This window comes from Microcaecilia unicolor, chromosome 6, assembly GCF_901765095.1.
Source record: "Microcaecilia unicolor chromosome 6, aMicUni1.1, whole genome shotgun sequence".
Taxonomy (NCBI): Eukaryota; Metazoa; Chordata; class Amphibia; order Gymnophiona; family Siphonopidae; genus Microcaecilia; species Microcaecilia unicolor.
In genome coordinates this window covers 342,423,367-342,451,073 of record NC_044036.1, presented here as the reverse complement: position 1 = coordinate 342,451,073, position 27,707 = coordinate 342,423,367, and the positions used below count along the sequence as shown (strand labels likewise).

The window sequence follows — 27,707 nt, the reverse complement described above, 5'->3', positions numbered from 1 at the left end:
GTGAACAGGAAAGCAATTTGTGTGAATAAGTTAAAAAGGGATACTGCAGCACAAAGTTGGCAGACATCAAGATACATGTTCTGTTTCCCAACAGATAGTAGGACTTGGTGCTGCCATGAGATAAATAGCACAGGTTAATAACTCATTCCTTAGTGCTGGCTCAGGAAAAGCAGGAACCATGCTGCACCCTCTAGAAACCCTTCTACCTGCTTGAGCAATACAAGAGAAAAGTCCCTAAAATGACCCTACAGGGCAGAGCTGGCAGGTCACAGTATATAACTGTCAGCTAAGGGACCCTGAGCCAATGCAGCTTTGACAAACGTCCTATTCTTTGCATAGTAGCAGCAGGACAATGATGAAACGCACACAGCAGCACTGCCCACCAATCACGTGACCTGGGGAGCATGTGATCTCTCGATGGTCACGCGGGTTGATGCTAATCACGTGCCGCATGTCCCCGGGGAAGCTTCTATGCAGATGCGGGGCTGATATAAGTTCTCAGGGGTACGAGGTAAAGAGCTGAATATGTGAATTCTGAGCCTGCAGTAGAGATAGACGGGCAAGGGAGGGCTGGAGAGGACAGAGCAGGAGGATTGGTTGTTTGCATTGGGATCTAGTTGCTTAAACTGATTTTTTTTGTACTTGTTTGTTTACTCAGGTCAGGTGCTCAGATCCGGAGATCGTGTCTCTTCTGCAAGAGGAACCAGCCCCAGGCTGTCTCTGTCTGCTGGCTTATAAGGTAAAACCCCAGATCCCACTAAAAGTGGATCCTGGAGATGATTGGAGCTGACTCTGTGGGTGCTTGAGCACCCCCAATATTGAAAAAAATTCCTTGTATGTGTCCAGGGAGGGGTTATTTCCATTGGGCTTAGCACCCCCAATAATTTTGAAAAGTTGGCTCCAATGCGGGAGATGTAGTGGATCTGGGTTTTAATCCACTTCCCAAAATAATATTCCGTCAAGGCAAACCAAAGAAAACAAACACCAATTAAATACCAGATTGTTTTCAAGTCCCTTTTTGGCCATGCTGAAGTCGAGGGACACATCATGTTGGATAATTCTGTATGGATAACTTGGCTCTTTGACTTTAATAACTATTTTAAAATGTGATTTATTGAAGTTTTATTTAATCCGCAGGATTGGAAACTGATGGTACAGTCCTGAACTCAAGGCTCTTTCTCCCCACAGGTAGGCGACTTACCTGCCTGCAAGAATGTCGGTGCCAACTGAACACAAAAAGTCTCCACGGCCCTTAGAAAGAGAGCTGCTGGCAGCTGCTACTCCACAGGGCAGGCGGAGCGCTGCTTATATGGTGTTCGGATGTTTCCTTGGCTTGGCTCTGTTGCTCCTTTGCTGGGATTCACCTGTTTCTGGAGCAGTTGTGGGTGGCAGGGTCCTCCAAGCGGCTCCTGTGGAATGGAAGACGTACAGACATATCCACGCTCATGTAGGGGAAGAAAAGCAGGCACACAGGCATGAAGAAGTACCAGCGATGGAGGCTGAGACACCTCCACCACCTCCACAGTGCAATATCTGCCCAGATAGCAGGTTTGATTGTGCACTTGGGAAGATCCTCACAAAAGCACAGTGTGAGGCCCGGGGCTGCTGCTTTCTCCCTACTGGCAGCAACCCTTATTCGGGGCAACCCTGGTGCTTCCTGCCATCCAACTACCCCAGCTATGAAATGAAGAATCTTACTTCTACAGACAGAGGCTACACGGCCACCCTGAGTCGTGCGTTGCCCACCTTTATGCCAAATGACATCCCTGTGCTGCAGTTGGAGGTGCTGTTTGAGACTGCAAGTAGGCTGCGTTTCACAGTAAGTAGCGGCGGTGTGGGGGAATCCAAGGCATGAAAACGAGGGGGCATGTAACCACTGACCACTCTGGCTACCAGCAGCTCGAATAAATAGGGCCTTCTGATTCTCTAAGCTGGAAATATAAGTATTTTCATAAGGCGGTGTTTGACATTTTTGAGGCATAAACTAAACTTCTAAACATCTTTTTTTTTTAACTGTTTAACTTGACAGGCAACACACTTTATAGAAAGAGTAATATACAAAGTGGTAAAAAACAAAAGGCATTACATCCCAACAAATAATCAGCAGGACTGCATAGACCACTCCCTTTCCCACCCGCTACTTCTCAGTGGATTTAACTGTTGCGTTGTTAGATTTCAGCATTCTATATGACTGAATTTCTTGATGAAACTGTATTCTGCTGGAAACTCCCTGCTCCTAGGCCAGCAACAGGTGGAGAACACTTCCACTATTGTCAGCCCAGCCTCTGGACAGCACCTCCCCCCCCCCCCCCCAACAGATTCTCAACCAGCGGAAAGCTGGTGTTGCAGTTCAGGTTAGCGGAGGGGCAATTTGCAAGTGGGAGATTTTCAACTTTGTCCCAGGTTGGCCAGTCCACAGCCATCTTGTAAGTCCATGTCAGTTGTCACTTGTCCGCTAGAATCGCTGTAAGATAGGGAGCGCGGTTTCCCTGGAAATACACAGTAATTCTGCAAAATATCTCTTCACTGTGTCCATCAAAGATCTCGAGGGAGGGTTCACAAGACGTAAGATCTCGAGGGAGGTTCACAAGACGTAACTTCTGATCTAATTTTCTAGAATCTTTGTGTGTACATGAACAAACTCCTCCGGGTCAGTACTGAAAATGACCTGTGTGGTACGAGTCCTATAATAAATGCTTAACGTTTGGATGTATAAATTGTTACAGCCCTTGTGTGGGCTTGGGCAGGTTCTGAGGAGAGGAGAATATTTTATATGGAGAACGGTGAAGTTCAGCTGTTGCCCATTCAAGAGCTGATGCGCAAAATTGTATGGTAATATTAAGTGTAGTGCCAGCATCGCCGAAGATCCACATTTCTCATCTATGTTAAGTGATGCAGCCTGTGGTTCCCCTGAAAACTAACCTGTCCGTGGTTAAGGCAGCATTGCAGGTCCACAGATCCACTAGTTGCGCCATCTTCTTTCCCCAGACTTATCTAATGTTGTCTTCTGTGTGACTGCAAATCTGCTAGAGCTTCCCCTAGTTCCTCCAGGGTTATCGTATTCAGTTTCATCAGCCCTTTACACTGAGCTTCGAGTTCCACTGGCTCTGTTCAGTCACAGCCTCACCAGAAACCCAAAGTACATTCCCTTGGAAACATCAGTGCAGTCTCGGCCGTCACTGTGGGGGAATTCTTGCATTCCCACCACTGTTCTCAGCGCGGCTGCCTGCTCACATCCAGGTCTTTTGGGGTGTCCTGCAATGCTCTAGGCTGAGCAAAACCTCCACGTTGCTTGTGGTGAGCAATGTCTGCCGTTGTCACCAGCTTGGCCCCTCCCCTGTACTGCTTTCTGTGAAAGAACAAGAGGTCGAAAACATCTCTTTCCTGTCCTTAGTTGTGAATGGCTTATGGAGCTACTACACTTGTGCAGGGCTGTTGAGAGGGGGAGGCGGGGGGAATTGGCTCAGTCGTGCAAAGGGGGCCCGGCGCTGGGGTCTCTCTCCTGCTCCTGGCGGGACCCAGGTGCTCGCGTCCCGACAGAAGCAGGAAACTGGCGCTGGGCCCCCCTTGGAGGTTGGGGAGGACCTGGCGGAGAAGACACAGCGGGATGTCTGGTTTGGTTGGTGGGGGTCCCTGCCAGCAGAAGATGTCTTCCTTCAGCGCTGCTCTTTCCTCAGCCGCATTGCCCTCAGGCCGCCACGTGTAGGTGACGTGAGAGAAAAAGCTGCCGCAGAGGAAAGAACAGCGCTGGAGGAAGACCTCTTCTGCTGTTGGGGCCTCGGGATCCCCGCCAGCCCAAGGTATTTGCAGTTGGGGTAGGCGGGTGACGATTCTGGGTGGGGGGGGGGGGCGGCAACACTACTACTACTACTATTTAGCATTTCTATAGCGCTACAAGGCATACGCAGCGCTGCACAAACATAGAAGAAAGACAGTCCCTGCTCGAAGAGCTTACAATCTAATAGACAAAAAATAAAGTAAGCAAATCAAATCAATTAATGTGTACAGGAAGGAGGAGAGGAGGGTAGGTGGAGGCGAGTGGTTACAAGTGGTTACGAGTCAAAAGCAATGTTAAAGAGGTGGGCTTTCAGTCTAGATTTAAAGGTGGCCAAGGATGGGGCAAGACGTAGGGGCAAGTACCTGGCAGAAACCCAAATAGTAGCAACATTCCATGCAGAACCCCAAAGAGTAGCAAGATTCTAGAATTCTAAAGAATAACAAGATTCCATGCAGAATTTCAAAGTGTAGCAACATTCCATATAGAATCCCAAAGACTAGCAAGATTCCATTCAGAATCCTAAGTGCATAAGTATTGCCATACTGGGACAGACCAAAGGTCCATCAAGCCCAGCATCCCGTTTCCAACATTGGCCAATCCAGGTCACAAGTACTACTACTACTACTATTTAGCATTTCTATAGCGCTACAAGGCATACGCAGCGCTGCACAAACATAGAAGAAAGACAGTCCCTGCTCGAAGAGCTTACAATCTAATAAAAGAGCTAAAAACAATAGTGTGCCTATACCACGGCTTAACAGGTCCTTTAGAATATTATAATTCTAGTAAAAGTGGCCCGTTTCGGAGAGCAATGAAGCAGGCGCTAGCGAGGTTTTGTTGTTTTAGCGATGTTGGCAACAGCGGTGATCCTGGGGGAGGGGGGCCTGCCCCTGCCCAGTCTCTCCGGCGGCCCTGCACTTGTGAAGGTTTCAATGTCAGGCCCTAGATGGGATGAGGTTACCTCACCTGTGCTGAGAACATTAACCTGCCTGGAAACAGGCTGTGGAATTCATGTAAATAAATTAGTCATTGTATGTACTTGTTTTTCAATATCTCATTAGTAAAAAAAAAAAAAATCCTATGTGCAAATGAATTATTTTAGCATTTCTTTGGGGTTTTAAATGATAAAGCTCCAGTTAAGAAACAAGTCTTTCACCAAATGATGCAGGAAAAATCCCCCTGCCCCTCAATCTCTCTCTTTCTTTCTCTCGGATCTGCTTTTGAGCTTTTTTCCTGGACTTTGAAAGCTGTAGGGGCAAGGATAAGGAGAAAGGTGTGTGTGTGGGGGTGGGGGGAGGGGGGAATCCAATAAAGACTTTATGAAAAAAAACATCATAAAACAAGCCATATCAGTCTTACATACCAGTATCCAAAACAGCAATACCAAATCCAAATTTCATTTTTATACAGCATCAAGACCCCCTCTACCTGCCAGCATTGAACCTATTTCATCCTGCTGTTTCTCCCCCCCCCCCCCTAATTCTAACTACAGTTTCAAGCCTCACTAAAGTGTACAATACATAGCAACAGCAGCCACTCCCAGTACTTGGCCCGTCTTGCTTCCCTGTTTTAAAGCTTTTCTGCCTACTCAGCTGGTAAAGGGATGGGCTTTGATACACCTCATTTCTCTGGTGCAATTAAAGCAGTTTGCATATTACATGCAGGTACCTTCTAGTAGGTTTCTAACCTTCTGTTCCTGGAGCAATGAAGGTTTAAGTGACTTGTCCAGGGTCACAAGGAGCCACAGTTTGAAACTGAACCCAGTTCCCCAGGATCTCACCTGACTGCGCTAACCATTACACCACTCCTGCACCCCAATAAAAATTGTTCATTCTGTTATAGTAGTCCAAATACCTAGGGGAGGGGGAAGAGGGCAGGTGGTGGTTTTTGTGGGAGGGGAAGGGGAGAAGGCAGGTGGTGGTTTTTGGTTGATGGGGGAAGATGGGACAAAGCAGGTGGTGGTTTTTATGGGAGGGGAGGGAAAGAGGGCAGATGGTGGATTTTGTGGGAGGGAGAGGGATGAGGGCAGGTGGTGGTTTTTGTGGGAGGGGAGGGAGGAAACAACAGATGTTTTTTTGTGAGGGGGAAGAGGGGAGAAGGCAGGTGGTGGTTTTTGGTTGATGGGGGAAGATGGGACAAAGCAGGTGGTAGTTTTATGTGGGGGGAAGAGGGTAGAAAGCAGGTGGTGGTTTTTATGGAAGGGACAGGGGAGAGGGCATGTGGTTTTTGTGGGAGGGAGAGGGGAGTGAGCAGGTAGTTTTTGGGGAGGGGTGAGGGCAGGTGGTGGATTTTGTGGGAGGGAGAGGGAAGAGGACATGGTCTTTTTTGGGGGAGAGGGCAGGCTGTGTTTTTTTGGGGGGAAGGAGAGAGCAGGTGGTGTTTTGGGGGGGAGAGGGAAGAGAGCAAGTGGTGTGGGTTTTTTTTGGAGGGTAGAGGGCATGTGTGGGGTTTTTTTGTGTGTGGGGGGGGAGATGGTAGAGAGCAGGTGGTGTTTTGAGGGTAGGGGAGAGTGTGGTGGTAGCTCCTGGAAAAAGTGTGTTTGAGTCAACTGAAAAAGGTCATCATCAATAGGATCTGGACCATGAAAACACTGAAAAATAAACGCCTAAATGTATCTGTTTCCTGCCTTGATTTCCAGTTCATAAGCTTGATAATCTCTCTGTTTATTCTATACTTCAGCCTGGCACAGGACTGCTGTAGTGGACTGGGAAGCCCTTCCCTAATGGTATCTTTGTTTTTAGATCAAAGATCCAGCTAAGAACCGCTACGAGGTTCCAGTCCAAACCGCGTCTGGGAGTGGCTGGGCCGCTGGGAAGCTGTACGATGTCCAATTCTCTGCTCATCCCTTTGGTCTCATTATACAAAGGCGATCCAGCGGGCTGGTTCTGTAAGTGCTTTTACTGATGTCACAACTGTGGGACAGAGCTGGAAGGGGTGTGGAGAGCCGAGTCGGACCTAACGAGCTCTGTGGTGAAAGGTCCTCCAACTTCCCAGGTCGTTGATACAACTCTGGAATTAAAAACCTGAATGTCAGTTGTTAAAAAGAGCAAATTATTTTGTGTTTTTTTTTTTTTTTTGAATAGTCGTGTTCTATTTGTGTCTTTTATTTATTTATTTATTTAAAAAAAAAAAAAAATGCCTATCCTGCACCATGCCATGGTTCAAGGCGGGTTACAACTGTTACATACATAAGTTTACATGTCCAATACTAGACAAACGACATTCCCTAATGCAGGAAAATCATAACATCTTTAACATCATGTCTATGTTAGTTGAATGCTGTAATGCATTGTTTATTAGCCAGCTCATTTTCGAAAGTGATCGCCGGCCATCTTCCGACATAAATCGGGAGATGGCCGGCGATCTCGGAAAAGCGACGAAATCGGTATAATCGAAAGCTGCTTTTTTGACAGCATCGCCGCTTTCCCGTTGCCTCGCCGGCGAAAGTTCAAAGGGGCATGTCGCCGGCGAAGCGAAGGCGGGGCATGGGCGTGGCTGCAAGATGGCCGGCTTTCGCGGATTAATGGAAACAAATGGCGTTAAGCAGTATTTTGCCGGCTTGGTCCTCTTATTTTCACGACCAAGCCTCAAAAAGGTGCCCCAACTGACCAGATGACCACCGGAGAGAATGGGGGATGACCTCCCTGTAGTCCCCCAGTGGTCACCAACCCCCTCCCACACTAAAAAATACAAATCAAAACCTTTTTTTTACCAGCCTGTATGCCAGCCTCAAATGTCATACCCAGCTCCCTCACAGCAGTATGCAAGTCCCTGGAGCAGTTTTTAATGGGTGCAGTGCACTTCAGGCAGGCAGACTCACGTCCACCCCCCCCCCTACCTGTTGCACTTGTGGTGGTAAATGTTAAGCCCTCAAACCCCCCCAAAACCCACTGTACCCACATGTAGGTGCCCCCCTTCACCCATAAGGGCTATGGTAATGGTGTAGAGTTGTGGGGAGTGGGTTTGGGGGGGGATTTGGGGGGCTCAGCACCCAAGGTAAGGGAGCTATGCACCTGGGAGCTTTTTTTTCGTATTTTTTAAACATTTTTAGAAGTGCCCCCTAGGGTGCCCTGGCATGTGAGGGGGACCAGTGCATTACAAATGCTGGTTCCTCCCACGACCAAATGCCTTGGATTTTGCCGGGTTTGAGATGGCCGGCATTTTTTTCCATTATCGCTGAAAAACAAAACCAGCCATCTCAAACCTGGCGAACTCTAGTATTTGGCCGGGCTAAACCATATTATCGGAAAAAAAAAAAGATAGCCGGCCATGTTTTTCGAAAATACGGTTCCGGCCAGCTGTTGCGCCGCCGCCAAAATAGATCACTGGAAATCTATTTCGCCGGCGACGTTCGATTATGCCCCTCTAGGTGTATCATTAGTATTATGCTAACATTTTTATTTATTTGTTTGTTACATTTGTATCCCACATTTTCCCACCTATTCGCAGGCTCAATGTGGCTTACATAGAACCGTAAAGGCATTCACCAATTCCGATATGAACAAATACAAAGTAATTTCGAGGTAGAATAAGGTTCGTATGTGACAGACACGTTAGGGGATCGTAGAAAGGAAGAGTTATTTTATGTTTGTTCCGAGCCTTGGTTTCGTTGTGTTGCAGGGTGTAGACATTTATGTTGGGTGGGTAGGGTATGCCTTTTCGAACAGGTTAGTTTTGAGAGATTTCCGGAAGTTTATGTTGTTTTCACGGCTGTTGGTAATGGAGATTTAGGTACATTCGCGATGATCCCGCTATGTTCCCGGTTGGTAGATCTTTGAGGTCTGTCATGTATTATATTGTATTATATCTCTGATATTTGAATTCGAACGCTGTTAAATGCAGTTTCACGGTAGTTCTAGTATTTGGTTTCAACTTATTGTTTTCAAGTTTACCTCATTTATTGTATTTATGTTTATGCTTGGTTATTTTATACTAGCCGTTGAGCCCGTGACAACGGGTTACTTTTGGAATGGGGGGGTTACCGAGCCCCCCCCCCCCCCCCGGAGTCGCCGCCCCTCCACCCAGCCCGAGCAGCACTGTAAACTTGCAGCAGCAGGCACATCAGCAAAGCTGCCGTCGGGGCGGGCTTCCTTCTCTGCCTGTGTCCCGCCCTCGTGTGACGTAACGTCGGCGAGGGCGGGACAAAGGCAGAGAAGGAAGCCCGACGGCAGCTTTGCTGATGTGCCTGCTGCTGCGTGCTGATGTAAGTTCACAGTGCTCTGGCCAGATGGAGGGGCGGCGGCGACTCCGGGGGAGGGGGAGCGGTTCCGACGTCTGCAGCATGCCAGTAGAGACTTCCTTCTCTGTCCCGCCCCCATCATCACGTATTGAAGCGGGGGCGGGGCAGAGAGGGAAGTCTCTACTGCGCATTTGCGAGTGAGTACGGTCACTCGCCGTTTATATGTTTGATTATTGTTATGCTGTTAACAAAATTGTAAGTTTTATGTTAAACTGTACCTACTGTACACCGCCTTGGGCGAATCTCTTCATAAAGGCGGTTAATAAATCCCAATAAATAAATACATTTAAAACTCTAGGAAACCTGAGGCAGCACTGGAGTTTCCTTCTGTGCCCGAGATGCCCTGGCACCCCCCTCCTCCACTTTCATTCTTTGTGTGGGGTGGAAGGGTTTCTGCCTTGCACTGAGTGTGCTGTGTGTTCCTGTGTTTCAGCTCATTATTACCCATATTTTCTTCCTCCCTTTCCCAGCCTGAACACCACCGTTGCTCCCCTCTTCTTTGCTGACCAGTTCCTCCAGATCTCCACCTCGCTGCCCTCCCACTACATCTTCGGGCTTGGCGAGCACTTGACTTCACTGATGCTGAACATCAACTGGTCCAGAGTCACTCTTTGGAACCGGGACATGGCACCCAAGGTAAAGAAGGCAAAAATGGGGGTTAGGGGCAAGACTGGGGCAACAGTTTCCCTAGTCCGATTGGCGTTGCAGGAACCAGGGAGACATGTCTGGCCAGACGTGGGTCAGGATCCCATCGGGCATTTCTTACTTTCAAGTTTAAGTAATTTTCTATCCCACCAATCTGCAGTGTGTCTTGGCAGCTTACAAGCTAAAAATGGGGAGAAAAGGAAAGAACACATAATATAGTAACCCAACTAACAGGCTGGCGCAAAGGGAAACTGGGGAGAACTACAATATTGATTAGGAAAGGAAAGGAAAAAGGAAGGTAAACACATTCCAAGCTTCCAGAAAAAGGTAGGTCTTCAGGTCTGTTTTAAGCTGTTTTAAGGGAAGGTCTTTAGACGTAGTGGCAGTTTGTTCCAAAGCTGGGGAGCTTGAACAGAGAAAATTGAGTGACGCAGTGCGACAGTGGGAATAATGGAAAAGGGAGGGGTAGTTAAAAGGCCCTGATGAGATGAGCCCAGGGGTCAGAGTGGGCAGTAGGAAACAAGATATAGCAAGAGAAGGAGCATCCGGGCAGTGGCGTAGCAAGGGCGGGGCGGTGGGGGCGGTCCGCCCCGGGTGTCAACGGGTGAGGGGGTGCATCCGTCCACCCCCCCCCCCTGGCATAGCGCCACACCCCCCCCCCCCCCGACACAGTCCCCACCTGCCTACGAGCTCCATCCATCTGCAGCGCTGCTATAAAGAAGAAATCACTTCGTCGGCCCTTCCCTCACTCACTGTGTCCCGCCCTCTGACGTAACTTCCTATTTCCTCAAGAGCGGGACACAGTGAGTGAGGGAAGGGCCGACGAAGCGATTTCTTCTTTACAGCAGCGCTGCAGATGGATGGAGCTCGTAGGCAGGTGGGGACCGTGTCGGGGGGGGGGGTGGCGCTATGCAGGGGGGGGGTCCACGCCGGTGGGGGGGGGGTGCCATCTTCGTCTGCAGATGGACGGAGCTCGTAGGCAGGTGCGGACTGTGTCAATGGGGTGGCGCTGCACCGGGGGGGGGGGGGGTGCAGCGGCGATCCGCCCCGGGTGGCAGCCGCTCCCGCTACGCCACTGCATCCGGGTTATCCCCCATATTCAGCAGTTCAAGCAGGAGAGGTCACCTGCAGTCCTGGGCGGGATTCAGGACAGAACTTTGTTTACACTGATTGCCTTGCTGGTTCAGATGCTGATATTATCTCAGCTTCATTATTGTAATGTTCTTTATTTAGGCCTATGTGTTATTAAATCAACTTACTACTACTTAACATTTCTAGAGCGCTACTAGGGTTACGCAGCTCTGTACAGTTTAACAAAGAAGGACAGTCCCTGCTCGAAGGAGCTTACAATCTAAAGGATGAAATGTCAAGTTGGGGCAGTCAAGATTTCCTGAGTAGAGGTAGAGTGGTTAGGTGCCGAAGGCGACATTGAAGAGGTGGGCTTTGAGCAAGGATTTGAAGATGGGCAGGGAGGGGGCCTGGCGTATGGGTTCAGGGAGTTTATTCCAAGCATGGGGGTGAGGCGAGGCAGAAAGGGTGGAGTCTGGAGTTGGCGGTGGTGGAGAAGGGTACTGAGAGGAGGGATTTGTCTTGAGAGCGGAAGTTACAGGTAGGAACGTAAGGGGAAATGAGGGTAGAGAGGTAAGGAGGGGCTGAATGCTTCAGCCCACTTAATTTACAGGATTAAGAAATTTCATAGTGGGTTTCACCTTTTTTAGCAAAACTACACTGGCTGCCTGTAAGGGCGCAGGAATTGTTTAAATAAGCTTGCTTGTTGGTCTCTCTTTTGAATTAGTAATCAGCTTCCCGATGGTTCCGTCATTGAGTCATTTTTCTCGTTTACAAGATCAATTGTTGCTTCACCCACCCACATCTGTGACTTTTGTTTTTAAATTTAATTCTCTACCTTTATTCATAAGAACAAATTTAAATTATCTACCATTTCGTAAAAAGCTGAAAACTCTTATTTTGTAAAATTAGATCAGAATGGTTTGGGGGTTTGTTATAGCTTTTTCATTCTTTATTTATTTTTGTTTTTTGCTTTTATATTTTTCTGTTTTTATTTTATTATTTTGTAATGTGGTGTTCTTTTGTAAACTGCATTGGAACTTGAAGTGGGATAAAGCAGTCAATAAATGCTGTATTGCTAATGGTATTGCTGAAGCTTTAGGGCCAGATGCACTAAACTTAACGAGCCAGCAGCATGGTTTTTAAACTAGTTCTATCTGGTTTAGCATGCAAGTAGTAAACGGGACGTGCACAAAAGGGTTCTCTGAGCCATTTTCCTGTCACGGTAGCAGCTAACGAAAATGGAATGCAAAGCTATTATAATGAGCTAATTACTATTATAATGAACATGCAATGCGATGCACTACTGTTTCTGACCCCATGCACAAAAGCAGTCCCTAGTTTTACTGTGGAAATTTTAACGGGAGGTCTGGACCTGCCGGTTCTTCATTATTGCAAGTAGGAGAAGGGGAGAAACAAGGCAGGAAAGATGGAACACACACAAAAAAAGTACACCGGCTTACACGCAGCTTCTTTGTGTGTATGAAAGCCGTGCCATGATTCTTTTCTCAAATGATATTTTACAGGCAAGAAATGGGGGGGGGGGGGGGGGGCAGTAAATGTAAAGCATAAAAGTAATGGTGACTTACCAAAAATGCAAGGAAGACAAAGGTCAGACAGCCTCTGCTGGGAAACAGCATCCCCCATGCTTAGAAGCACAACAGAGAGACCAATTGGACAGTGTCAGCCTGGGATGTCCTGCCCACTCACTACTGGAGGGGGACACCAGGAAGTTCAGGTCCAATCAGCTCACAGCTCTAGAGTGATGTCATCAGGGAAGCCCTGCAGGAAGGAGGAGTTGGGACAGCAGCCAGCCAATGAGAGTCCATCTTCAGAGAGATGTGCATTCCAGGATGTCAGCCGGCCAATAGAAGGAAGCAGCAGGAATAGCTGGAGGTGGAACCAAGCCCAGATGCTGATTCCTCAGAGCTGAGAGCAGCAGCGAGCATATTCTAGGCTTTTTCCACTTTTTCCCAGCAGTGGGGAGGCAGGAAGCCCCAACACAGGTCTGTCCACCCCCCCCACCCAAAAAAAAAATGTGCTTTTGTGCTTGGAATTAAAAAAAAAAAAGGGCTACATTTACTGCTTTCATACACACAGCTTGTCTGCGTGTATGAGAGCTGTCTGTAGCTTGCGCAGAGCAACCATGCATAGCGATTGACTGTTCCGCGCAGCTCACCGACTGGCTTCCCCCATATTGCATGCAAATGAGCTGGGTCACAAAAGCAAAGAGCAGCTCATTTGCATGTGATTCTCTTTGTGAATCCCTCTGTGTTTCTAAATCGGTAAATTTTTACCGATTTGGAAACGCAGACGGATTTTTAATGGGACCTTTGTGCATCTGGCCGTTTCCAGTACAGCTGAAAGCAGGGGATGCTGAGAATTTGCTACTTGTATTTGTAAAGAGGGCAAGGAGAAACCCGATCCTGTGGCCAGTACAGATTCCATGGCCTGAACTGAATCCAGGGTTGACACTCTGCTCTGTGTCTTTAGTCAGATGGCAATCTTTATGGCTCCCACCCTTTCTACCTTGTCATGGAGGGGGACGATTCTTCGCATGGCGTTTTCCTGCTGAACAGCAATGCGATGGGTAAGTGCCCTATTCCCAGAGGTTTTCTCCCCCCCCCCCCCTCTCTCTCTCGTTTCTTAGTGTATACTGGAAAGATCAGTGGCTCTTGGCCATGACCTTCCTTCCCATGGGAAAAGGGCTTCCTGTTTTCAGATTTCTACGTGCCTAGTTAAAGGTGAATATGGTAGATAAGTCTGTAAAGCCTGGGGTTATGCGGGTCAGGAGTGAGGTGTACTAGCAGGGCTGTAGGTACCCTTTCTTTTTACAGATGTGAGGCTAATCCCGGTATCTCTTTCCCAGATGTGGTTCTGCAACCCGCACCTGCGCTGACTTGGAGAACAATTGGTGGAATCCTGGATTTCTATGTCTTCCTAGGTCCAGAGCCTAAGAGTGTCGTGCGACAGTTCCTTGATGTGATTGGTAGAGTATTACAGCAGCTTCCACCCACGAAGTGTCACAAAAGCTAGCCACTTAGCACTCCTGTGGCCTTTTTTTTTTTTTAAATAAATGGAGTGATCTGATCAATTGTCATTCCCAACCACTCCTTCTTAAGATGGTGGCTGTGCCTTCCAAAAATGGGATTTATATCTTAGTTTTGGGCATGAAGAATTAAAAGGGAACGAAGGTTTGGTGCTCCAGTACAGAAGCAGGAACAGAGATAAACACAGGGTTCAGGAGATAAGAGCAAAGAAGGAGGAGATAGGGAGAGTTGAGAATGTGGGGAGAAGGATGGAAAGAGACAGTGTAGAATATGGGGGTGATGAAGGAGAGAGACAGGTCAGAATACAGGGGTGGAGGAGAGAGACAGTGTGGAATATGGGGGGGGGGTGGAGGAGAGAGACAGTGTGGAATATGGGGGGGGGGGTGGAGGAGAGAGACAGTGTGGAATACGGGGGGGATGGAGGAGAGAGGCAGTGCAGAATGCAGGGGGGGATGGAGGAGAGAGACACAGTGCAGAATATGGGGGATGGAGGAGAGAGACAGTGCAGAATACGGTGGGGGGTGGAGGAGAGAGACACAGTGCAGAATATGGGGGATGGAGGAGAGAGACAGTGCAGAATACAGTGGGGGGTGGAGGAGAGAGACACAGTGCAGAATATGGGGGATGGAGGAGAGAGACAGTGCAGAATACGGGGGGATGGAGGAGAGAGACACAGTGCAGAATATGGGGGATGGAGGAGAGACAGTGCAGAATATGGGGGGGGGGGGGGGGGGGAGATGGAGGAGAGGGACACAGCAAGGCAGATGATCCGCAAACTCCAAGATGGAAAACAACAAAGCAGATCAGTGGAAATTAAACATAAACTTTATTGGATAAGCACCTTTAATTAAGACTAAGCCCGACACAGGCCGTGTTTCGCCCAGCAGGGCTGCGTCAGGGGCTAAATAAAACAACAAATAAAGATGGCCAGGCATTAAGTACAGTGTATAATATTTCTAGTAGGAAACTTACTGAGATCGAAGAGAATGTCTTGAGTAAAGGATTGTCATTTGTACCAGCGCCTAAATATAACGCATTCAAAACCAGGATTGAATTGTTTAAGTTTATAAGAAAACTAAAAATTATGGAATTTTTCTGCAAACATGAAGCTAAATATATTGATCAATCAATAGTGAAAAATGATAGCAAATGGGTTCCACCTGGTAACACACACCACTTGATACAAACATTTGAAACTGTTGTTCTTAATGACATAACAACACTGGAAAAACAAAGTAACAGAAGCAGGATCTTTTATAATATGACTGTTTCTTTTACACGTCTCTCCTCCATCCTTTCTACTACTACTACTACTACTTAACATTTCTAGAGCGCTACTAGGGTTACGCAGCGCTGTACAATTTAACAAAGACAGACAGTCCCTGCTCAAAGAGCTTACAATCTACTAGACAAGTGAACGGTCGGTCCGATAGGGGCAGTCAAATTGGGGCAGTCTGGATTCACTGAACGGTAAGGGTTAGGTGCCGAACGCAGCATTGAAGAGGTGGGCTTTAAGCAAAGACTTGAAGACGGGCAGGGAGGGGGCTTGGCGTAAGGGTTCAGGAAGGTTGTTCCAAGCATAGGGTGAGGCGAGGCAGAATGAGCGGAGCCTGGAGTTGGCGGTGGTGGAAAAGGGTACTGAGAGGAGGGATTTATCCTGTGAACGGAGGTTACGGGCGGGAACGTAAGGGGAGATGAGGGTAGAGAGGTAGTGAGGGGCAGCAGACTGAGTGCATTTGTAGGTAAGAAGGAGAAGCTTGAATTGAATGCGGTATCTGATCGGAAGCCAGTGAAGTGACCTGAGGAGAGGGGTGATACGAGTATATCGGTTCTGGCGGAATATGAGACGTGCAGCAGAGTTCTGAACAGACTGAATGGGGGATAGATGGCTAAGTGGGAGGCCGGTGAGGAGTAAGTTGCAGTAGTCCAGGCGAGAGGTAATGAGAGCGTGGACGAGAGTTCGGGTGGTGTGTTCAGAGAGGAAAGGGCGAATTTTGCTGATGTTAAAGAGGAAGAAGCGACAGGTCTTGGCTATCTGCTGGATATGCGCAGAGAAGGAGAGAGAGGAGTCAAAGATGACTCCGAGGTTGCGGGCAGATGAGACGGGGAGGATGAGGGTGTTATCAACTGAGATAGAAAGTGGAGGAAGAGGAGAAGTGGGTTTTGGTGGAAAGACGATAAGCTCGGTCTTGGACATGTTCAGTTTCAGGTGGCGGTTGGACATCCAGGCAGCAATGTCGGATAAGCAGGCCGATACCTTTGCCTGGGTCTCCGCGGTGATGTCTCCTCCATCCTTTCTCACACATTCTGTTGAGTGAAGAAAAGTTTTCTCCGATTCGTTTTAAATTTACTACATTGTAGCTTCATCGCATGCCCCCTAGTCCAACAGACGGTTCAAGTCATATCTCCTCTCAGCCGTCTCTTCTCCAAGCTGAAGAATCAACCATATTCATTACAATCACGGCTCCACCTTTGTCTGCTGGCTTAATGATGATACTAGGGTCTTTTTGTAATAACTTGACTGTAGAGAAGAGAAAGATGCAGTCAAGGTATTACAAAAAGACCCTAGTGTCATCATTAAGCCAGCAGACAAAGGTGGAGCCGTGATTGTAATGAATATGGTTGATTCTTCAGCTTGGAGAAGAGACGGCTGAGAGGAGATATGATAGAGGTCTATAAAATAATGAGTGGAGTTGAACGGGTAGACGTGAGGCGTCTGTTTACGCTTTCCAAAAATACTAGGACTAGGGGGCATGCGATGAAGCTACAACGTAGTAAATTTAAAACGAATCGGAGAAAACGTTTCTTCACTCAACAGAATGTGTGAGAAAGGATGGAGGAGAGACGTGTAAAAGAAACAGTGAGGAGCCCAGGGTGTTCAAAACAGCTGTGTAACCAGTGGCATTTTAGTCTACAGCAGGGGGTTCTCAAGCCAGTCTGATTTTAAAGATACCCATAATGAGTATGCATGACATAAATCTGCATTCACTGCCTGATAAGAAACACAGACCTTAAGAAATATAAGAATATTTAGAATTCCTAACACTAATTCCGGTCATTGCTAATATGAGAGGCCTAATAAAAACGAACAGATGTCAGATGGTTTCAACACTCTCCAAATTGTGGCAAAGGCCAGTTCACTACCCAGCTGTAGATGTCATCACAGAACTTAAAATATACAACCTTAAAGATGGCAGCAGAGTTATGTTCTCGATGGAACCAGACCTGTTGCAGGAGATGGTGCCTTGATGGGATGGTCTTTCCGAGGTGCTGCATGCCCCCCCCCCCCCCCAAAAAAAAAAAAAATATATGTACTGTTTATCATTCATGGCTTTCAAGTCCCGATAGCAACGTAGCTGGTGAGTAGGTGAGGGGCCTTTTGTTGCGGTTCTAGGCCCAGTCATATGGATGATCTCCACGTCATCTCCAGATATCCCCAAAATAGGGTACCAGACTCCAGGTGGTCCTGGAACTGCATAAACAATGGTCTTTCTTCAAGGGCTCCTACGTTCTTCCAGTCAGGTTCTTGGATAAGTCACTGCACACATGGTTCTATCAGTGTAACAGTCATTAGCACAGAGAATGTATATGAAATCACAATCCTGCACCACTGGCTTGGTCAGATTAAGTTCTGTGATACACGTGTTAAACTGTGACTTGGGCTATAACCCCTACAGACCCACAGTGCAGAACTGGGGAAGGATAGAGTGATAAAAGCATTTTGGTGGATGCTTGGAATGCTCTCCCACGGGAGGTGGTGGAGAGGAAAACAGTAACGGAATTCAGACATGCGTGGGATAAACATAAATGAATCCTGTTCCGAGGGAATGGATCCTCAGAAGCTTAGCCGAGATTGGGTGACAGAACCGGTGGTGGGAGGCGGGGCTGGTGGTTGGGAGGCGGGGATAGTGCTGGGCAGACTTATACGGTCTTTGCCCAGAAAAGGACAGGTACAAATCAAGGTAAGGTATACACAAAAAGTAGCACATATGAGTTTATCTTGTTGGGCAGACTGGATGGACCGTGCAGGTCTTTTTCTGCCGTCATCTACTATGTTACTATGTATATGCATTTGCTCTACAGGGTGGACATGTGCCTTTGCTCTGATGTGCTGACGGAAGGGCATTGCAGTAAATGTCCAGTACTTCTCTTTCCATAGCTCTCTCAGGTGCTCAGTGATGGTCACTTGTTTCTCCATAGGTTATCCCTTTATGCCGCCATACTGGGGCTTGGGTTTCCACCTCTGCCGCTTTGGCTACCCGTCCTCCAACGTGACCCGCAGCGTGGTGCAGCGGATGAGAGAGGCAAAGATGCCCTTGGTATGTCCCTGGTTGGGGGTGAGCCGTGCATCCTGTCATATTGAACGTCTGAATTTAAAATAAATCTAGGGAGATCTCATCTGCACTGCATATTTACCATGGGAGGAGGTCTATCAGTTAAGCGATTGCTGGGTTGAGTGTTCCCCTGGGAGTCTCTTTGTCCCATTACCCTCCCTTCCTCCCAGTAGCTCCACTGACCACAGAATAACAGGACACAGAATCTGTATTCAGTTTAGGGCTCTCACCCGTTGAATTCTTATACGCTGGGGTGGGAGTGGTTGGAAAGGGCATGAAGGAGTCCCTGTAACAGTGTATCCTGCTCTGCACTTGGGGGGTAGTGGAGGTGGGTGTTCAGGAGATGGGTGAGGAGGGATACTGGGAGATGGCTGGCCTGCTGCTTAGCAGAATTCTCTTCTAACGATGGTCTCTGCTCCTACAGGACGTTCAGTGGAATGATTTGGACTACATGGACGGCAGGCGGGATTTCTCTTACGACCTGAAAAACTTTGGTGACCTCCCAGACATGGTGAAGGATTTCCACCAGAAGGGCATGAGATATATTGTCATAGTGGTACGTGGCCCCCAAGCTCTGTCTCTGGAGATATCTCGACCTAGTTACTTCCCTTCTTCAGGGACATTTCACACGTAGGAATCCTTAGTACCTCTCAGGCCTGTGGAGCCTGTACACCAGCCCTCTGTCTCCAGCTCCTCTAGCTTTTTAACTTCCATCCCCGACTCTGACTCCTACTATGTGTAATAAACTTAAGAGAAATTTGAATAATTACAAAAATGTAGGATATTTCTTCATGTAGATCACAAAATATATTTGAAGTTTGAACAAAAAAATTCTGTCAAATGAAAAAGTTTTTCTTTTGAAGCTGGAGTCGGTACGTTTTTTTTTTTTTTTTACTGACTACACCCAAAATTGCTTGACTCCGCCTATACTGCCCTAGTCAGCAGGATGGAGACACTATGGGGCTCAAAGCTAGAGAAAGTCCCTGGGCTCCAATCCCGGTCTGCTGTTGATGTCTCTCTTTGGTCTGTCTGCTGCAGATGTTGAAATCGGGTGGACGCACGGAGCTGTGATGTGCTGGATTCCATGTTTGTCCTCCTCTTCCTGTCTGCATATTCTTTTTGCGCAATAAAGATGATTTTTCATAAAGCGCTTTGATAAAAGGTATTATATGAAATGGGCATCTTTCTTGTTCTGTTCGTTCTACACAGGATCCAGGCATCAGCAGCACAGGGATGCCTGGCACCTACCCTCCCTACGATGATGGGCTAAAAAGAGGTGTCTTTATCCTGAATTCGACAGGGCAGCCGCTGATAGGCAAGGTGAGAGCCAGAGCGAGGTGGGAAGGGAGAAGATGCTGAAAGATGGTGGGGAAAGTGGAACAAGGAGAAATGCTGAGAGGGAGGAGGAGACCCAGATGTGGAGCCAGGAGAGCTGCAGTTTTGGAGGAGAGCTGGAGTTAGGAGAACTTTGGATAGACAAGAGCAAAGATGGAGCCAGGGAGGGGAAGAACGAGGGAGAGACATGGATGTGGAGCCAGTGGAGTTGTTATGGTTTGAAGAGAGCTGTTTCTGGCAGATGCTGGTACAGTCTGAGGGGTATTTTTGTCGCATCTCCCTGCTTTTTTCACTGGTTCCTCAGTGTGTTGGTATTGCCTGTCTCTTCATACACTGTAATTTTGGTATTTCAGTGGGTCTTGTTTAGCAGTGTCACAGTGAGCCAGTTAACGGTCTCGGTCAGAATCAACGTCCGGCACTTGAGAGTTGACTGACATTGTTCATGAAGTTTATTGCTTTGAGCTGTCCGTCATTTGGTCATCTCTCTCTCTCTCTCTCGCTCTTTCTCTCGCTCTCTCACTCTCTTTCTCTCTGTCTCTCGCTCTCACTCTCTTTCTCTCTGTCTCTCACTCTCTTTCTCTCTGTCTCTCGCTCTCGCTCTCTTTCTCTCTGTCTCTCGCTCTCTTTCTCTCTGTCTCTCTTTCTCTCTGTCTCTCTTTCTCGCTTTCTTTCTCTCTGTCTCTCGCTCTCTTTCTCTCTGTCTCTCGCTCTCTTTCTCTCGCTCTCTTTCTCTTTGTCTCTCTTTCTCGCTCTCTTTCTCTCTGTCTCTCACTCTCTTTCTCTCTGTCTCTCTTTCTCTCTCTGTCTCTCACTCTTTCTCTCTGTCTCTCGCTCTCTTTCTCTCTGTCTCTCTTTCTCTCTGTCTCTCGCTCTCTTTCTCTCTGTCTCTCGCTCTCTTTCTCTCTGTCTCTCGCTCTCTCTCTCGCTCTTTCTCTCTGTTGCTCTCTTTCTCTCTGTATCGCTTTCTTTCTCTCTCTTTCTCTCTGTCTCTCGCTCTCTTTCTCTCTGCCTCTCTGTCTCGCTCTCTTTCTCTCTGTCTCTCTTTCTCTCTGTCTCTCTTTCTCGCTTTCTTTCTCTCTGTCTCTCGCTCTCTCTCTCGCTCTCTTTCTCTTTGTCTCTCTTTCTCGCTCTCTTTCTCTCTGTCTCTTTCTCTCTCTGTCTCTCACTCTTTCTCTCTGTCTCTCGCTCTCTTTCTCTCTGTCTCTCGCTCTCGCTCTCTTTCTCTCTGTCTCTCGCTCTCTTTCTCTCTCTCGCTCTCTGTCTCGCTCTCTTTCTCTCTGTCTCTCTTTCTCTCTGTCTCTCTTTCTCGCTTTCTTTCTCTCTGTCTCTCACTCTCTTTCTCTCTGTCTCTCTTTCTCTCTCTCGCTCTCTGTCTCGCTCTCTTTCTCTCTGTCTCTCTTTCTCTCTGTCTCTCTGTCTCGCTCTCTTTCTCTCGCTCTCTTTCTCTTTGTCTCTCTTTCTCGCTCTCTTTCTCTCTGTCTCTCACTCTCTTTCTCTCTGTCTCTCTTTCTCTCTCTGTCTCTCTTTCTCTCTCTGTCTCTCACTCTTTCTCTCTGTCTCTCGCTCTCTTTCTCTCTCTCTGTCTCTCTCTCTCTCTCTCTCTCTCATACAGGTATGGCCAGGTCCTACAGCATTTCCTGATTTCACCAACCCAGAGACTTCCAATTGGTGGCGTGATATGGTGAGGGATTTCCATGCCAAGGTGCCTTTCGATGGTCTGTGGATTGTGAGTATTGTTCTTCCATTCCCGCCTCATACTTTTGTCCAGTTGCAAAGACACAATCTCCCTGCACATCTGGGACTGTCTTGGTCTGAATTTTTTTTAACATTTTAAGATGAATAATATTTATTTTCATCCTTTTATTACTCATCCAACATTTTAGGGGGTACTGGGCTTTAAATGGCCACTTGTGACAGACTCCTACACGTCACGCATTCGGGTACGTGTGCGTACATTCGTAGAGGCCTGGACAAGCTCACACTCCTGCAGATGTGGAATCTGTGGTTTATCTATTTAAGCGGGGCAGGAAAGTTGGACATTGGACAACCACTAAGAACAACTACTACTACTATTTAGCATTTCTATAGCGCTACAAGGCGTACGCAGCGCTGCACAAACATAGAAGAAAGACAGTCCCTGCTCAAAGAGCTTACAATCTAGTAGACAAAAAATAAAGCAAACAAATCAATTAATGTGTAGAGGAAAGAGGAGCGGAGGGTAGGTGGAGGCGAGTGGATACAAGTGGTTACGAGTCAAAAGCAATGTTAAAGAGGTGGGCCAACATAAAAATACCGGTCACTAGCGACACAATATAACCAAAGACCGTAACGGACATTACCTGACTCTTCTTCCCCCTTTCCCTCTCTAAGTTCCCCCCAAATGTTTCCTACCATACTTATATCTCATTATAACACAATATCACTTTGTATTCATTCATACTATGTATTTGTTCAGTCCGTAACCGGCCAACGCCGTTAACGGTTCTATGCAAGCCACACCGAGCACAGGATGAAAACAGAACATGATTCATTGTCTTGAGTAATCGGGGGCCGTTTGAACTCATGTATTCCTTCTCCCAATGACAGGACATGAACGAGCCCTCCAACATGGTGTATGGCTCTATGGATGGCTGCCCTGACAATGAGTTGGAAAGACCCCCATATGTCCCAGGTAACCCCAAAGAGAACCTCCAGGAATATTTCTCTGCATTTTGCTGCTCTTTGATTCTCTGTTCTTATTCATGGAGAGTGGGGGGCTTAGTGGTCAGCCCTGCTCGCCCCCTTTGGAAGCTGTGCAGTTAGAGAGAAGTGCGTACGATGAGTCACGTTCTTCAAGGTCTCCTACGTTCTTCCAGTCAGATTCTTGGATAAGTCACTGAACTCATCATGGTTCTATCAGGGTAACAGTCATTAGAATATATGTAGAGGTAGTGTTGTGTAGGGTTCCCACACCTGTTGGTCAGCATTTTACAGGACCAGGACACTGTACCAGTGACTTCACAGTGAGAATCCTGAAAGGTAACTTTAAAACCATACAAGAACGTAAGACCTTTGAAGTCAGAATGATTGAATATTTTAACACCCAACAGAAAGGACTTAACAAGGATCTGGGGTTCCTAGCCCATTATAAACCATAAAGCTGTATGTCTCTGTTGATCACCCCACCCCTCACCTATCCACACCCATCCTGTTAGAATATCAATGATATGCTTTGATGTCCCCATGCATACCTCCGACCCACCCCCATCCTCCCAACCTGTCAGACTGTCATAGTAATGCTTGAATGTTTTCACTTATATACACTGTCAGCTAGCACATTTGCTTATTTCCGATCTGACGAAGAAGGGCAACCTTCGAAAGCTAATCAAGAAATGTATTAAGTTATGTCCAATAAAAAAGGTATCATCTTATTTTCTTTTCCATGTTTTATTTTGTTTGATTTCTATTGATAACCTAGAATATATGTGAAATCACAAGCTTGGTCAGATTAAGTTCTGTGATACACGTGTTAAACTATGACAGAAGGCTACCTCTCACGCTTTTGTCATGTACTGCGTTACCACAGATTGTGTTGGTTGTGCTTAGCACTAGAACTAGGGATGGCCATGCACAACTTCCCAAATCTTCTTAATCTCTAGCTGGGACTTGAATGCACACTCTTTGAATGCTTTCAGGACCTGATTAATTTGGTGGGGGGGGGGGGGGGGGCTTGTGGCTGCCTTATTTATTTAATTTCTTTATATACCACCTAGAACTAAGTGGTTTACAGTTTCTTTCAGGTACTGGCACTGTCCAAGTAGTACCTGGGGCAATGGAGGGTTAAGTGACTTGCCTAGGGTCACACGGAGCTGCAGTGGGATTTGAACCTGGTTCCCCAGGGTCCGCAACCCCGCTGCACTAACAGTTGGGCCACTCCTCCACTCCACTTATGGTTATGCCTTTGTCTGTCTTCTCTGTAGGGGTAGCTGGGGGCAGCCTGAGCTCGGTCACCATTTGTGCCTCCAGCAAGCAGCACCTGTCCAGTCACTACAACCTACACAACCTGTACGGACTGACCGAGGCCATCGCAACCCATAAGTGAGTGATCATGATGAGCTCCTACAGCGTCCTCTGTCTCCACACAAGTACTGCATGTCAGGGGCATAGCTATACTTCGGCAGGAGGGGGGTCCACAGCCCGAGGTGAGGGGGCACATTTTAGCCCCCCCCCCCACCCACCGGTGCCGCCCCTTTCGACCCCCCTCTTCCCGCTGCTGCCAACCCGCCACTGCTGCCGTCAGGTCCCTTTGCTGGCAGGGGTCCCCAACCCCCGCCAGCCAAAGTCCTCTTCTCCGGCACGGCCTGCTCTTGCAGATCAGCAACACGGCTGCGCCGGAGAAGATCAGCAACGCAGCTGCGCCAGAGAAGAGGGCTTCGGCTGGCGGGGGTTGGGGACCCCCGCCAGTAAAGGTACCCAACGGCGGTGGGGGAGGGTTGGCGGCAGAAGGGGGGGGTCAAAGGGGTTGGCGGCAGGGGGGCCCATGCCCCCGTGGCCCCACGTAGCTACGTCCCTGCTGCATGTCTCTTACGGCACATCACTGCTGTGTGCGGAGAACCCTTCCTTCCAATTTGTAGCAATGGGTCATGCAGTGCAGACTACAGCCACGGGGGGGCAGCACCACACATTTTCAATTTTGTTAAAGCCTCTTACTTATAAATACATTTGTAGCCATTTCTTTGGAGTGGGGGGTGGGGGGGGGGGATGAAAACATTCAGGTGGAAGGATGACCACATCTTTGTGGCAGTGAAGACCCTGGATTAACTGCAGACGCTCCCCGTGTGTGGTTCCAGAGCTGGGAAAAGGATTTACAAAAGCTGTGTTGAGCAATTGATTCCATCCTAGATGGGGTGGGTGGGGGGGGGGGGGGGTTGGTGGTGAAGCTAGATCAGGGCTGCTCTAAGATTTGAAGATTCTGGGTCTGGTACTCCGGATAATAACGAACAAGGGTGGAAAGTACTGTCCGAACCAGTTGGCCCCCTTCCCCATCCTACTCTCCCTCTCTGCCCTGCCCCCTCCAAGCACTTTCCTTCCCTTATGCATAGGGTGCTGCCTAGCTGATGATGTCTCTCTTCCCCCCTCCCTTGTTCTTCTGCATCGCTGATAATACCCCTCTTTCCCCCACTCCCTGGCTCTTCTGCATGCTGCATAGCTGATAATACTCACCTGACCCTCCTCCCTTCCTGTTATCTGTGTTGTGTAGTTGCTAATTTCCCCCCTCCCCCTCCCAGTCTTATTTGTGCTGATGATGCTGCTCAGGCCCTTTCTCTGCCCCATGTCCTAAGCTGCCTGGTCCTTCCCCTGTCTCTTGCTTGGCACTCTGTGTAGCGGCCCCCTCCCCCCTCATAGAGTACAGAAAGCATCTCCTCCACCTTCCCAGGTCCAAATCTTGGATCCTAAACATTGGGATATAAATGTCATACTGCTAGCAGGGCCAGCTCAAAGGACTGTGGCTCCCTGAGCCAACGTTTCCATTGGCACCCTCCACCCATAATGTGATACCTCTCTCTCTCCACCCCCCTCCCCAGCTCACGGTGCTGGTGATCAAGGGCGCCAAAGTCGCAGTCCAGCCTCTGTCCCTCTAGGAGTCTGTACTCACACCCCCCTCCACCTCTCTGCATCCCCCTAGGAACCCCATACTCCCCCCCCCCACCCTCCCATAAGACTCTAGGAGCTGGGAGCACAGGGTTTACCTCTCACTGGCACATTCCTCCTGTTCTGAAGAATAGTTTTTATTTGCCAGGGTTGAATGCTTCTGCTCTCTCCTTTGCACAGTTCTCTGGTTGATGTCCTGGGGAAACGCCCTTTTGTGATCTCCCGGTCCACATTTTCAAGTCATGGGCGTTACGCTGGACACTGGACTGGAGACATTTCCAGTACCTGGGAGCACCTGTACTATTCACTGCCAGGTAAGTTGCTGCTTTACTGGTTGGAAATGGTCAGCTCTGGAAAATGCAATACAGGGACCAGGGATTGACTGACGCAGCCATGAAATTCTCTCCCCTGTCATCAGCTGACTTTTACCTCAGGCAGCCACTGGGGTTAAAAACATGGTAGAGAAGCTCCAAGGTTAGAATCCTAAGTGGAAGGAATGGGGGGTAACCAGCAAGGAGTGGCAGGTACAACATAAGTACATAAGTAATGCCACACTGGGAAAAGAGCAAGGGTCCATTGAGCCCAGCATCCTGTCCACGACAGCGGCCAATCCAGGCTAAGGGCACCTGGTGAGCTTCCCAAACGTACAAACATTCTATACATGTTATTCCTGGAATTGTGGATTTTTCCCAAGTCCATTTAGTAGTGGTTTATGGACTTGTCCTTTAGGAAACCGTCTAACTCCTTTTTAAACTCTGCTAAGCTAACCACCTTCACGTTCTCCGGCAACGAATTCCAGAGTTTAATTATGCTTTGGGTGAAGAAACATTTTCTCCGATTTGTTTTAAATTTACTACACTGTAGTTTCATCGCATGCCCCCTAGTCCTAGTATTTTTGGAAAGCGTGAACAGACGCTTCACATCCACCTGTTCCACTCCACTCATTATTTTATATAAACAGAGGCGTGGAAATGTTTTCAGGTTACCCACAATAAATATTCATGAGAGAGATTTGCATGCACTGCCTCCACCTATGCAAAGTGGCAGTTACAATCTTAAACAGGATGCTGGATAGTCCAGCACTGGTGGGTGGCCATTGATTTAAGGGTGTGGTAAGTAATTTTCTCTCCGGCTTTCCTCCTCTCTAATGTAACAAGCTGGGCTGCTTCTTGGGCAGTGGGAAGCTCCTGCATCAGGCGGGAAGGGCTGGTGTGGATAGGAAACCAGGCTGGTGACTGATGGATTTCAGGATTCCCAGCTGCAGGTGGTTCTGCAGAGCCTAAAATAGGCAGGATAGCAGATTATCCTTAGAGGTGTGTGAGGTGACGCCACCCTTGAGTTAGATCCCATTGGACCAGTTTTACATGGCTTTGGTAGGTGTGAGCTGCACTGATGTGTCTCTTCATTTCTGTGCATGGTTGGATTATTACGCTTGTGTGTACACTGGACAGATAACTGTGTGTCATAATGAAGATGCTCAGTTAGTCCTAATTTTAACCCACTGACAAATCCTTCTGTGAATGGGAATAAAGCCAGGCCAAGCGCAGCCCTGTTCCTCATACCTCAGAGCTGCTCTGTCACGTCACTCTGCATACCAGGGATGTTTCCAGGTACAGCTGCATCACAGCACGTTTGCCAGCAGCCCCCTCCCCCCCCCCCCCCCCCCACCAGCGCTTTTTGTCTCAACACATACAGGGTTGGAGCTAAGGTAAGAGGGGCTTCTGGCTGACTCCCAGGGTTTGCACTGCTACACTCTGTCTCAAGGTTTATTAAGGTGATTAACCGTCTCGGCCATGTCCTAAAATGAAGATTCAGCGGTTTGTAGAACAGGTGGGCTGTTTAACTCTTAGCAGTTAGTCTTGATTTGCAGCTGATTGACTGAGGCACAGGTAGATAAGAGTCATTTTATAACGTATGGGGTTGTTATGTGCATAAATTATAAAAATGGAAAGTATGCGAATACCATCCCATGAGAGGTTGACATTTTTTTATTTTTGTTACATTTGTACCCCGCGCTTTCCCACTCATGGCACGCTCAATGCGGCTTACATGGGGCAATGGAGGGTTAAGTGACTTGCCCAGAGTCACACCAATGTGGCCGCGCAGGCTTCTGCTTCTGTGAGTCTGACGTCCTGCACGTACGTCAGACTCACAGAAACAGAAGCCTGCGCAGCCTTCTACATGGAATGTTGCTAGTGGAATAGCAACATTCCATGTAGAATCTCCAATAGTATCTATTTTATTTTAGTTACATTTGTACCCTGCGCTTTCCCACTCATGGCAGGCTCAATGCGGCTTACATGGGGCAATGGAGGGTTAAGTGACTTGCCCGGAGTCGCAAGGAGCTGCCTGTGCCTGAGGTGGGAATTGAACTCAGTTCCCCAGGACCCAAGTCCACCACCCTAACCACTAGGCCACGCCTCCACATGTACATTTGCGGCCATTCGGAGGCATGCGTGCGGTATAAAATAATTCATAAACTGAACCCCTGTCCCAGCCCCTCCCCAGGTCACACTTAGCCACTGGGAGTTTTTCTGCAGTACAAAATTACCCCAGAGTGACCTCTTGGACTCGGACAAAGTCAGTTGACATATCGGGGATTAGAACTCTGAAGTGCATAATTCCTG

The 27,707-nt window shown here is 48.1% G+C and overlaps 1 protein-coding gene across 3 annotated transcripts in view; it reads left to right on the top strand.

Annotated features, from left to right (window-relative positions):
• The first annotated feature begins 424 nt into the window (after window positions 1–424).
• GAA (glucosidase alpha, acid) overlaps window positions 425–27,707 on the top strand; it is a 38,119-nt gene continuing 10,836 nt past the window's right edge. The window contains exons 1-14 of one of the 3 annotated variants that reach the window (XM_030208608.1): window positions 425–504; window positions 659–739; window positions 1,189–1,819; window positions 6,520–6,665; window positions 9,488–9,653; window positions 13,224–13,320; window positions 13,600–13,719; window positions 17,981–18,099; window positions 18,539–18,670; window positions 19,324–19,434; window positions 21,062–21,175; window positions 22,036–22,120; window positions 23,409–23,526; window positions 25,261–25,394. In XM_030208608.1, the coding sequence (XP_030064468.1) occupies window positions 1,214–1,819; window positions 6,520–6,665; window positions 9,488–9,653; window positions 13,224–13,320; window positions 13,600–13,719; window positions 17,981–18,099; window positions 18,539–18,670; window positions 19,324–19,434; window positions 21,062–21,175; window positions 22,036–22,120; window positions 23,409–23,526; window positions 25,261–25,394 (1,948 nt within the window). In that variant the 5' untranslated portion in view covers window positions 425–504; window positions 659–739; window positions 1,189–1,213. Of the gene's footprint in view, window positions 512–658; window positions 740–1,137; window positions 1,820–6,519; window positions 6,666–9,487; window positions 9,654–13,223; window positions 13,321–13,599; window positions 13,720–17,980; window positions 18,100–18,538; window positions 18,671–19,323; window positions 19,435–21,061; window positions 21,176–22,035; window positions 22,121–23,408; window positions 23,527–25,260; window positions 25,395–27,707 lie in introns of all 3 variants that reach the window. The other 2 variants (XM_030208610.1, XM_030208609.1) reach the window with 2 other exon arrangements.